The sequence below is a fragment of the Chlorocebus sabaeus genome, chromosome 11, assembly GCF_047675955.1.
Source record: "Chlorocebus sabaeus isolate Y175 chromosome 11, mChlSab1.0.hap1, whole genome shotgun sequence".
NCBI classification, from domain to species: Eukaryota; Metazoa; Chordata; class Mammalia; order Primates; family Cercopithecidae; genus Chlorocebus; species Chlorocebus sabaeus.
Genome location: NC_132914.1, coordinates 5,038,090 through 5,051,240, shown reverse-complemented (window position 1 = coordinate 5,051,240; position 13,151 = coordinate 5,038,090). Strand labels below are relative to the sequence as shown.

At 46.2% G+C, this 13,151-nt stretch overlaps 1 protein-coding gene across 1 annotated transcript in view; it reads right to left on the bottom strand.

Moving 5' to 3' along the window:
• Positions 1-441: 441 nt before the first annotated feature.
• GALNT8 (polypeptide N-acetylgalactosaminyltransferase 8) overlaps positions 442-13,151 on the bottom strand; it is a 62,911-nt gene continuing 50,201 nt past the window's right edge. Inside the window, exons 7-11 of the mRNA XM_007967302.3 lie at positions 12,017-12,202; positions 9,707-9,844; positions 9,050-9,145; positions 7,581-7,748; positions 442-710 (exon numbers count right to left, since the gene is read on the bottom strand). Of these exons, the coding sequence (XP_007965493.3) occupies positions 558-710; positions 7,581-7,748; positions 9,050-9,145; positions 9,707-9,844; positions 12,017-12,202 (741 nt within the window). The 3' untranslated portion in view covers positions 442-557. The remainder of the gene's footprint in view (positions 711-7,580; positions 7,749-9,049; positions 9,146-9,706; positions 9,845-12,016; positions 12,203-13,151) is intronic.

Sequence of the window (13,151 nt, the reverse complement as noted above, 5' to 3'; positions counted from 1 at the left end):
GAATGGAGGAATTTTTAAAAGTCACTCGTCTACTTTCTGCATCTCTCAGGACAGCCCAGGCAGGAGGGAGAATTAGTGCCACCGGGAGAGCTGTCACGCTGCCGGCCTGAGAAGGGCCCAGCCTCTCACGTGGAATGGCCCCCGGCAGCCTGGGAGTCCCCAGGCAGATGTGCTGGGGAGGAGGTGTGGGGCAGATGGCGACAGTAGCTGTCGGGAAGGAAGGCTAAACATCGTGGGCCGAAGTCAAAGATAAACTTCCATCCTCCTCCTTCTCTCCCCACATAACAGCCAAAAGATGCTGGTTATTTCAAGGAGTTTCTAAGAATGGCATTTGATATATATCACGACCTTCCCAGGGAAGCTGGGGATGAGGCATCAGAGTTTCCTCTCCGCTCTGCAACAGAGACACCCCAGCACATGCACGGGCCCCACCTGAGGTCGCCATAAACACACATACACATGCTTTCCTTCTCATTGAGAAAGGAGCTGGGGGTATTGGGAGTAGAAGTCGTTCCACTTGCAAGAATTGATGACCCAGATCCAGCGTCGTCTGGCGATCACTGGCTGTTGGTCTGACCCCAGTCTCCGACAGTGTGCTGGATTTCCCACGCTTGCGTGGTACAGGTCTGGAGCACAAGCACGTGTTTACCCAAAAGATCCTTCTTCATCTCCAGACACCGCTTGGTATCCCTGTTTATGATGGCTCCTCCCTGGAGGGGAAGAGAGACAGAGCCAAGGTGCTGAAATGCCTCAGTAATTCATCATCTCTTCTGGCCCTGCTCTCCCTGCTGTGCTCAGCCACATTCTTGAAGGACCTCTCAGTCCTCCACAAGTCATCCAGGGGAGAAAAGGAAGCAGGATGTAGGATGAGACCACCCAGTGCTTCCTCTACCAGCCCCATGGCAAAGTGACCAACCAGGCGGTGTTGCTCTGGCTTCCTGTGACGCCCTCAGCCTCTTCTGAGATGGAAGCGTTGGGTCAGTACTGACTACCACGGAACGAAGGCATCTGTGAGAACGGTGGGCCTTCTCAGCTTGGCCCTCCTTTCCATGTCCTCACCCCTGACCCCATGAGACCCATCAGGTCACCTTCACCTTGTGCTTCTCTCCCTCTTCAGGGAAACTGTGTCGTGGGCCTGGAGCAGGACCTACATTCAGGAACCTCAGCCTCTGAGGCAGCCTCCTGCCTCTCCTGTTGAGGGGGCTTCGCCAAGGTTTATGACTGGGAACATGATAGGCATCAGTGCTACAATGGTAGGGTTGAATCCTTGCTCTACCATATACGAACCGTGTGGGTTTGGGCAAATTACCTGCTCTCTCCAAGTCTCAATGTCAATCTCATCTATAAAACGGGTTTAGAGTTAATATTAAGGTTAGAATTAGGGTTCATATTGATGGACCATCTTGGGCCTGACACATGAAACACGCAACAAATCTTAGTTCATCTCTGCCACTCCCCATTCTCAAAGGAGAAGAGAAAGGAAGAGCCATCCTTCTCTTTGATCCTATGTGATTCCCACAACCTCCCTGAGCTTCTTCCCCATCATCTTCATATCTCAGCAACTGACAATCCTGCCATCTGTCCAAACTACCGTCTCTCCTGGTCCTGCCCTCTGCTCCTGGCCCTCTCTCTCCCACATCCCTCTCTACCCCTTCGCAGGACTCACATGATCTATAATAGTGCCTGGGTCAGGCTGTTTCCTCTTTATGCCCTGCACTCTGCTATCATCCTCAGGGTGCATAACATTCATTCTGATGGCTAGTGAGAAACCCTGACCTCACTGTTCCCCTTCAGACAAACTGCCACCAAGTTCTTGAACACCAAGTGGGACGGACTGCAGCTCTAACACCTCCAGATTTCTGGTTCCTCTCCCACAATCACCGCCCTGCTTCTCATCTCTTGCCATCACAAACTGCCTCCAACAGCCCTTGCTCCCCCAAATTTGCCTGTCCCTGGATTCCCCGAAGCCCCAGCCACCCCTTTCCTCCTCTGGGCACCCATCCAACATTGGCCATTCAGGGCAACTCTTCAGATTCTGGAACTTCTCCTCCACCACCGCCACCGCTCCTCTCTCTTTGCTTCCAGACCACAGAGCCCTTGTGGACAGGGTCTGCCAACTGAGCAGGCCTGGCTCATAAACCTGCCCACAGCAGCCTAGCCCCAGAGCTGGGCTTGCTCCTCAGGGTTCCTCTTCCAGTTCCTCTTCAGCATGCTCTGTCTGTCAGCCCCCACCGGGCACTCACTTTAACTAAATGTCAAGAACACCACACTTCCATTCAATCCTCCCGTCCCCTGCAAGCCCTCAGCGATCCTGAGGACACGGCCTCACAGATGACCTCAAAGGAGCCGCCCCATGCCCACCTCACCCGCCAGCAGCTCCCTCTGCTCCCTGAGCCCCGGCCATCCTCGATGCTAGAGAAACACTCTTCCTAACATCCGTCTTTTACTTCTCCCTCTTTGCAGATTCCTTTTCTACTGCCTTTAAACAAGTCCAAATGTCACAATATTAGAAGGACAAAATAAACCCAGACCTCAACTCTACTAACCCTTTCAACAAACATTCAGTTTTTCTCTCCCTTTCAGAATCAAATTCCCAAGCAACAAGGCAATAGCACACATTCGTTAAGATTCCGTGTTTGAATGCTGGGCATTTACTACACTGCGTAGCCCTCAGCAAATAACTGGACTCCTCAGTGCTCTGGTTACTTCATGGGTGAGATGGAGTTAGTGATCAGACTTCTCTTATGAAACCTATGTTTCATAAGAACTAAATGAGATAATGTTTAACCTCACACATGGGCATATATGTGTTCAGTAACTCTTGGTTATTCTAATTTAGTGTGACCTTTTAGACAAAGTCAGTGGTCTATTTTCTATTTCCACTCAACTTCCACGTGACATGAGCTTTGACAGTGTTCCACACATCCTCTAGTTGCTTTCAAATTGTGTTCATCTGGATCTTACACATTTTTGTTTTTGGGTTTGTTTATTTGTTTTGTTTTTGCTTTTTTTTTCTCTCTCTCTCTTTTGAGACACAGTCTCGCTCTGTTTCCCAGGATAGAGTGCAGTGGCATGATCTCAGCTCATTGTAACCTCCGCCTCCCGGGTTCAACTAATTCTCCTGCCTCAGCCTCCTGAGTAGCTGGGATTATAGCCGCCCGCCACCATGCCCAGCTAATTTTTGTATTTTTAGTAAAGATGGAGTTTCACCATGTTGGCCGGGCTGGTCTCAAACTGCTGACCTCAGTCCGTGATCTGCCCGCCTTGGCCTCCCAAAGTGCTGGGATTATAGGCATGAGCCACCGCGCCTGGCCGTTTTGGTCTTTGTTTTGGGGTGCTGCCTGTCAGAGTTTTTAAAGGATTTTTGTTTTTGTTTCTTTTTCACTTTTACAAAAGTAAGAGATGCTTCTTTTTTAACTTGGAAAATATACTTTAAAAATATATAAAATACTTTAAAATAAATGGCCAGGGCTCCGGACACATAGGCTACTGGCGGTGAGGCGGGCATGGAGCAGCAACTTTGAGATCATCCGTGAGGTCATGTCCTCAGGATCGCTGGTGGCTTTCAGGGGAGGGGATGATTGACTAGAAGTGTATTTATCAAAAATATATTTTAAAATATTTTATATATAAAGTATATAAAAGCACTCATAACAAGATAACATTGTATATGTGGTCTTTACATCTTGCTTCTTTATATAAATTTAACATTCTACATACATCTTTTCCAATTTTATTAACTTTTTGGAATAGATTTCTTCAGAATATCATCTGAATGGTTATATAATATTCAGTTCAAAGCATTCCCTACTGTTGGACATTTAATTTTTCCTCATGTTTCACTGTGATAAGTATTAAGATATTTTCTACATTAATCCTGGCCTACGTTCTATACTATTTTTTAAGTAAGGATATTGTCCTAAAAAAGAATCAGTGCCTTAAAAAGAGTTATAGTTAGTTTGGGTTCTGAGGAGCGTCTGGTTTTCCTACACGTGGGCAAGTTGCTTCTGGAGCTGTGCCAGTCTCCACGCTCACCAGCGGTGTGTGGGAGCACTCCTTCCCCACTTCGTCTTTTCCCGCACTTCCCACCCCTCACCATGAGCGCTCTCCTCCTCCTCACTACTCCTCACTACTCCTCACAGAGACCCTCTTTGTATTGTGAGCTGTTGCTTCACCCCGAAGATGGATGACCTTCCCCAAACGCCCCCTTACTTCAGTGGCATCACTATCTCAATGCTCCTCAAGTTAAAGTCCATGTGTCTGACGAGGCCTTCTCTTCTTCAACTGGCTCCCAGCCCCATCGCTGGATCTCTTGTGTCACAGGGGTCATAGCCTCCTCTGGTACACCCAAAACACAGAATCATGAAATCAAAGAAAACAAAGGGATGATCTAGTCTCATCTCCCTCTCAATTTTGGAAAATTTCCTTGGTAACTTTTGAGTAAATTAATTTGTAAGCTGTGTCTACAAAGAAAAGTGAGAACCAGAAGAGCCCAACATTCAATCAAGTATCATTTTTCATATCCGAAAGAACTGTAGACCTAAGAGGTAAGATGGATGGAAAAGGATTAGATGGAGTGAATCCACTCAAGACTAACTTAATATTAGGTAACACATCAGAAATTACACGATCACCTCCCTTTTCAGCTTTTGTAGTTCTTGACATAGTGGCCATAGAAATGGACCCAACCTATATGTTAGAATGGTTGGCAGAATTTCCCTGGATGTCCTGCCTTCCAGATCTCACAGCCAACCCAAATCTCTTTTCTGACAGTAGCCTCAGTCAGCTGAGAAGGCGATCATCCAAAATTTTCTTGGCAAGGCAACCTTCAAAATGTTTGGAATGCATAATTATTTATTTAGTAACGGTAGGCTGTTATGAAAAGAAAAAACAGAAAAAAGGATATGGAAAAATGAGAATAAAATTTTATCTAAAAATATTATTTCTTTAGAATACATTGTATCTTTAATTCATAGGAGATTTAGGATAAAGTGTAGCTATTAAGGGAATCAAATACATAGCACTTGCCAAAGATTCTGTGTATATTTACTATTTTTAAGTACTTGTATCTAAGAAAATGGGCATCTTACAGATTAATCTTGTGATAGCAATTTTAAAATGTGTATTTGAGTAATTAAATTGGTGACTTGATGGTGAAATTTTACTGACTTTATAAACACTTCTGAAACATTTAAGAGAACTTAAGAATTAAAAAATTTAAAGTCAGGTCAATGAAGTTCTTAAGAAAGGAAATTTAAGGTATTAAATTTGTAAATACAGCTCACAATGTTTAATGGAATTTAATTTATTAAATTTTTAAAAAATCTTCTTTAAAGGGGATTGTCAAAACTTGTTAGCCTTACGGATAAAATAATAAGATTTGTAACCTGAACTTAAAAGCTTAAAGAAAAACCATGATTCTTTGAATACTCCTTTGCACCAAGTACCATGCTAAATGCTTTACACACACTATCTCATTAAATGTTTTAATTTATAACTTGAACACAGTGAATATTAATTTTTTAAAACCAAGTAAACTTGTAGTAGTTTTCTTCACACGAACAAAAAAGATATGACTGAGGACATCAAAAACTCGTATTTAGCACCCTACGCTTGCCAGATGCTCAGACATGCTGTGCTTGGTGACTGCCATTGACGGAGAACTCACCACCATGCTCAGCAGCCTATTCTTCTGCAGGAAACCTGAAGCTGTGAGGCCTTTAGTAAGTCTTCCCCTTGCTCCTACATTAAGTCAAAATCTGCCTCCTTAATCTTTACCTATTGGTCTCCGTTCTGCCCTCCTGCGACATTAAACAAATCTACTCCCTCTTCCTCACAAAGACAGCGTCGCCTTTTCTCTATCCATAAGCCTAACAAGTCTTTCAAGCTCGTATCTCCAGGCCTGCCAATCTTCCATTTGCTCTGCAACCATTTGTCGAGTGCCTGCCATGTTCTAGGGGTTGTGCCAGACGCTAGAGAAAAAACAGCAAACCCCAGGCCCTGCCCTCCAGCTCACAGTCAAATGATGAAAAGAAGTAAGTGAGCAGACAATTGCAAGAGACGGTAAGACTAGAGCTACAAAAGTGCCCCTGAGAGCACCAAGAGGAACCATTCAACTGACTCCTCTGGGCTCACGGAAGGCTTCCAAGGAGGTGACGTGTAAGGCCAGGGGAACACTTTGTAGTTGGTCTGGTGACGAAGTGGGAGGAGAGGGAATAATACCTGCAGAAAGGCCTAAGATAAGAGGGAACCTGGATTTTCATTGAATTACATGCAGTTCCATAGAATTGGAGCTTTAGTAAAGTGAGACACCGGAGACTGAGAACACATTACCCTCCTCCTTCTAATCGATATTGTCTAGCTCAGGGAAGCTTAATCTAGGATGCAAAAATCCTCTGAAACTGTAAGCAAATCTTGCACATAGGTTCATATGTATGCTTTCCTGGAGACAGAGAGTCCATAGCTATCAGCGAATTCTCAAAGGCGTCATAAACTTTGAAAAGTTAGAAACTGTTGAACTAGACTGTCCGTGTGGCACCTGAACCAAGCATAGTACCGCATTCAGAGACACAGCCACAGACAGAGCAGTAGCTCCCTCCAGGACGCACTGCCCCTTCCTAATGAATTGGCCCAAGAGTGCAGAAGCTTTTGGAGCAACCCCATCCATTGTACATTCCCCATAGACTGTTGTCAGCCAAGACCCTCAAGTCATCATCACGTGAATTCTGCCAGATTCCCTCTACCCTGTCCTTGGTCATTTGATGTTGAAGTTAAAGGCAGGGCTTCTACATTAGCCCCCGTCAGATTTCAGCCTAGTGTTTCACACCCTCTGATAATCATTAATAATAAATAGATCACAATGGCTAATGCGTATTGAACACTCTTCCGCTCCAGGCACCACGCTAAATGCTTTGCACACGCTATCTCATTTAATCCTCCCAAAAGTCACATACACAAGATATTATCATCTCCATCATTTTATAATGAGGAAACTGAGCTTCAGAGAGGGTAAGGAACTTGCTGTACTGAGCTAGGACTTGTGCCCAAACTCTCAACTGTTCAGCTACAACAGACTCCAATATTTCCTCTCCTTAACTACTCCTGCCTTAGTCAAGAGACTCAGTGTTTCACACCCAGTTTGCTGTTTCCAATCTTTTCCCTACACGGGGCCACAAGAAGTAATTCTCCTAAAACAATATCAAATCAAATCTGAACCTTTCATATACCTGTCCTTTAAAAAAACATGTAACTCGCCAGGTGCAGGGGCTCACGCCTGTAATCCCAGCACTTTGGGAGGCTGAGGCGCGCGGATCATGAGGTCAGGAATTCAAGACCAGCCTGGCCAACATGATGAAACCCTGTCTCTACCAAAAATACAAAAATTAACTGGGCATGATGGCGCGTGCCTGTAATCCGAGCTACTCGGGAGGCTGAGGCCGGAGAATTGCTTGAACCAGGACCTGGGAGGCGGAGGTTGCAGTGAGCCGAGACTGTGCCACTGCACTCTAGCCTGGGCTACAGAGCCACACTCAGTCTCAAAAGAAAAACAAAACGAAACAAAACAAAAACACGTAACTCACCAGTTTAAAATCCCAATATATATGCAGTCCATTCCTAGCTGCCTCAGAGCATCGTTCTAAGGTGGGCTTCTCCGCCTTGCCGGGGTCTGCCAGGCAGCGATCTCTACCACTTGCCTCTGCAATCAGTTGTCCCACATAGAGCTCCCCGGTTAGGTGATAGTAGACATTCTGGGGGAAAAAAAAAAAAAAAAAAAGCAGAGGACTCGCCATAGGCATCGTCAGCCAGCAGGACGCCCTAGCCGGAGGGAGAGCAGGAAGTCTGATCTCAGACACCCAGTCACACTGGGAGCACTGAACCTTCCTGGACAACATGAAGCCACCTCTGCTTCCTTCTCCTTAGTCTCCCCTTGAATCCAGGGAGAAGGCCAGGCCTAGGAGGGTTCCAACAGAATCAGAGCTTACATGGATGAAGAAGCTTGTCTTTGAAGGAAAAACAAAACTGAACTCCAGAATCTGTCACTGTAGGCCTCAGCTATGTGTTTGTTGTCAGAAAACCTTTTAAATTCCTGATTTGACACTGCTCAGTGAGCTTGGAGAAGTAGGTTATTAATGTGTCTCCATTTCTTCATCTAAGTGGAAATGATATCTATCGTGCATGCCTCAAAAGGCTGCTATGAGGGCAGCATGCAACGTTTCAGAGGACAGACGTGAATATTGTCTCTTAAAAAAAAAAGTTCCGGCTGGATGCGGTGGCTCACGCCTCTTATCCCAGCACTTTGGGAGGCAGAGGCGGGCGGATCACGAGGTCAGGAGATCGAGACCATCCTGGCTAACATGGTGAAACCCCGTCTCTACTAAAAATACAAAAAACTAGCCAGGCGAGGTGGCGGGCGCCTGTAGTCCCAGCTACTCGGGAGGCTGAGGCAGGAGAATGGTGGGAACCCGGGAGGCGGAGCTTGCAGTGAGCTGAGATCCGGCCACTGCACTCCAGCCTGGGCGACAGAGCGAGACTCCGTCTCAAAAAAAAAAAAAAAAAAAAAAAAAAAAGCCCCCTGGCCGCACCTTCCACATGGTGCCAGGGCTCTTCATCCATCCCTTGGAGGAGCATCTGCTCAGCCTCTATCCTCTCTAGCTCTGTTTCCTTCCCTATAGGAGAAGCACAGGTGGTTTCACCTGCCCACTCTCCCAGGCTTTCAAGGAGCCGTGAGAAGATGGCGGGAGCTGTGGGAGGAGGGGAAAAGGAAGGGACCAGAGGTGATTGTCAATGCAGATATCACCATGGAGAATGAATGAACGTGACAGAGCATAGCCTTTCTACCTATCCTCCCTGTAACTGAGATGGAACTACGTTGCCATGGCTTTCTGAAGAAACTAAGATGTGCTCAGTTACAAGTGCAGGTCTGGGTTTCACCCTTACCCAGGATCTCCGCTCCTGCCTCCCCATCACCTATCACGGAGTCTAGACCCAGGAACTGGTCTGAGCCACGACAGACTTGCCCAGGCAGGGCCAGGAAGACTGTGGAAGATACCTGTGAACTGAATCCATGGCAGTAATGCATGATGGGGGTGTTGCCTGGAACGGGCCCCTGATCCAAGCAGACATTTTCATCCAATAGGTTTTTCATCTGAAGGGACAAAACACACGACAACGCTGTTAGAAAGAGACAGAGAATGAGGCCCCATCCCTCCCAGGGCCTACATTTTCCCCAACACACGGAGGGCACCAGGAACCAGCAGCCTCAAGGAGCAGAGGGCTGGGATCCCGGCAGGCATTTTCTAAGCACTGGGAAACAGACCAATGCTGAAGGGAGGCGCTGCCGCGATGCCCGCATCCTGGAAATACCCACCACCTCACACCATCACCACACACAGGGAGGGGCGCCTCTGCAGAGTTCAGGTGGGCAAGGCCAGTGGCTGCGGTTGGTGGAGAAACCGGGGTTGGGCGGGGGTGGGGGGGTGTCCAGGCAAGAGCTACAGTTTTCAAGGGGAGTAGAAGCAGAAAGAAGGAAAAGAGATGGGGATTGGGGAGCAAGGGACAAAAGGAAACTGAGAGGGCTGAGGGCAAAGAGCTGAGGAAAATGCCACGGTAGGAAGGGCGTCTTGGGCAGGACGGGCAATCACGTGATTCAGGCTGCACTGTCTTTCACAAACATCTAAAATTCAAAATGCAGTTTCATAATACATACTCTTCCATAGCCCACGATGGTGTGGATTGGCTTCAAGAGTGGATAAACATTTTTCAGGTACCAGTCAAAGGTTTTACATTTCAGTTTTTCCCGGAGTGCGACTCTGGAAGAAATGTCTCCAAAATCTATTCCAGAGTTCTGTAAACAAAACACCAAGTGTTTCTGTGCTTTGACTCACGAAAGCTCTGTTAAAGCGAACTAAATACGGCCTGAGAAGGACTCCATATTTCTGTATGTGAGTCCTTGTGGACGAACTGCAACCCAACTTAATAGACAGACAAGATCGAAACTCTAACTTAGGACTATGCACCTGTAACAACAGCTGGGTCTTGGCCAATCTCAGCAGCCATACTTCAACCACTCATCCACTGTCGAGTGTTCAAACTGTATTCCAATAAGGCAGACACGGAGCTGTAACCAATCCAGGTCTTTCTGTACCTCACTTCCAGTGTCTGCACACCACTTCCCTTTTTTGGGTCTATAAATCTTCTTCCACCACGTGGCTGTGCTGGAGTCTCTGAATCTGCTGTGATTCTGGGTGTTGCCCCATTTGCAAATCATTCATTGCTCAGTTAGACTCCTTTACATTTAATGTGGCTGAAGTTTTTAACAGCGCCTTCACTCTACCAGTGGGTATGGAGCACGCATGATGGAACTGAGTATTTTTCTGATAGCCTGTGAAGTAACCTTGATATTTTATATTTCCAGAGAAGGTGGAAAAACCTTAAACCCTAGAAAATTCTGCTCTTTCAAATTCTACTCCTTCAAGGCCCGCATAGTGGGGCTGCCCAGGTTTATTTCTCCTCATGAGCTTATGCAGATTGCTCCTATTTGAGATGGTATTTACATCAATAAAACCCAAAATACTCCTCACGATAGGGCCAGAAAAGGCCATATCATGGCCTTTTGGAGATTAAAAGAGACTTTTTGGAGATTAAAAGAGCTTATTGACACAAGAAGACTTCTGGAGATTAAAAGAGACTTTCTTAGAAGTGATATTTGTGGGGAATCAATGTAAAATAATACTAAAGAGGCAAATTAGAAAAAGCAGGAACCACTTGTGTATCTGCCTTCTTCTCAGAATTTTCCTGTGGGGCTCATTTCAGATCATCCCATGCAAAAATTTAGATCATCCTTTGATGGTTCAGTGTTTTACAGACAACTCTTTGTACAGCTTGGGACAGTCACAATATGACTCTGTAGAAATAAAAAAGCTAGGGATGTCCTGGAGGGTACTTTTTTTTCCTGTCATACCTTGGCATACTGGGACATCAGAATCAATTCTTACCCATCTCTCTTCAAACAGTGATCCAACTGTAAGAGGTTATTGGCAGCTTGGATTATGAAAGGAAGCATTTTGGCATCTTTAAATTATAAATGCTCAGGCATTTCCGCACATTTTTACCATCTCCAGACCTAGTGATCCCAGTGTTAACCTGGCTCCTGACCCTCGGAGTCCTTCCAGACTTTCTCTTCCAGGTCCCTCCACAGTTACCCACCATCCTGACTCCCTGGCTTTCTGGGGGCTACATTAGAACCCGCTGTGATGGAGGGATGAGTTTGTCAATGCGATGACTCCTCCCTTTGGGCCAACACAGCTCTATATGCTCTAGCCCGGAGCCAGAGCTCAGGGACACCAGACAGCATAGCATGACCTTAAGCAGCCAGTGTATAAGATGTGGGCTTAGCTAAGAAGGCCATCCTTGGCTGGGTGCAGGGGCTGACACTTTCAAACTCAACATTTTGGGAGGCCAGGAGTTCCAGACCAGCCTGGGCAAAATAGCAAGACCCTGTCTCTACCAAAACACACACACACACACACACACACACAAAACTTTAAAAAAAAAATGCTACCCTCATTCTTTTGCATCCAACAAGGTTACAGTGCCTTCTCCCACCACCCTACATCACACCTGCTATGTTTGTATCTCCCATTATAAAAGAGAGATGAAGAACAGGGAACTTACAAGCCAGATTTCCTTGGTTTGAATCTCACTCTCCACATTACCTTAAACAAGTTTCTTACAACTCTCTGTGCTTCAGCTTCCTCATCTGTAAAACTTAGAATAATAAAAAGAAAACCTATCCCCTACATATGTTGTGACAGCTAATAAGTTAATATATAGAAGGGTCCGGAATGCAGTACTGTACTGTTATATATATGTTAAGAGCCATTATTATCACACCATCAGGACCTTATTCTAATTATTTAGGGCTGTGATGGCACTTTTGCTTTATGCCGCCCCATTACATAACTGCCACCTCCTCCTCTTTCATTCTTCCGTGCTGCTGTTCAGTTCCATGACTCACCTGGAGAGGTATGTTCCAGGCCAAGTAGACCATGTGTTTGTGCTCATCCATCCAGATTTCCGCCACTCGCAGAGCATTGCGCTTCAAGGCACGGGTCAGATCCAAGGCGTAGGGCTTGTGGTGTCTCTCTAGGTGAGCAATCCGGGAGCAGGGCAGAATCTCAATCTTCCCTCCACACTGCCACACCTGCAGAAGAAGACCAAAAAATCACCTGTGCTTCACAGCCAATGGATTGCATAGCTTGTTGACACAAGAAGACTACATTTTAGAACCGTTTTTAAAGAATGTAAGCTCAGTCCTCCCACTCCTGCCTTTATATTGCCTCCTAACCGTCTTATCTAAATCATCTTTCCTTAGAAGTCTACCGAACTGCTTCTCTCCTGTCATTCAAACAACTCCTGAAATCATACTTCTTTCAGCAAGTCCTCCTACATGGACCAAAGGAGGGGCCTCTGCTCCCTTACCCCCAAGGAAAGTGTCCATGTCCTGAGAGGCGCCATGCCCTGAGCCACTCTCACTGCACTAAGTTCCTCCTGCCCCTTCTCTGCCTGCATGCTAGACATAGGGCAGTGTGGCAGACAGATGCCAAAGTGACCCCATGGTCCCTCCTCCTGGTGTCTACAGCCTTGCCTGATCCCCTCTCCCTTGAGTGTGGGCCTGTGACATGCTTCTAACCAGCAGAATATGGCAAAGATGGCAGGACGTGCTTGATTGCATGGATCATGAATACACTGCATAAGATTGTAGAGTCCATTTTGCCAAGAGATGCTCTCTCTTGTTGGCTTTGAAGAAGGAAGCTGCCATGTTGTCAGCTAACACATGAAAAGGGAAGACATGAAGAGTGGCTTCCAACCGATACCCAGCATGAAACTGAATGCTTCCTCAGCCTGGAAGACTTTAAGGAACTGAATGCTGCCAATAAGAATGTGAGCTTGAAAGCAGATCTCTCCCCAGTGGAGCCCAGATGAGAACCCAACTGTGGCTGACACCTTGATGGCAGCCTTACAGAAGACCCAGCTAAACTGTGCATGGACCTCTGACCCACAGAAACTGTGAAATAATGAATGCGTCTTGCTTTCAAACACTAAGTTGTGATAACATTGTTATACAGCAATAGATAACTCATTTGCGTAAC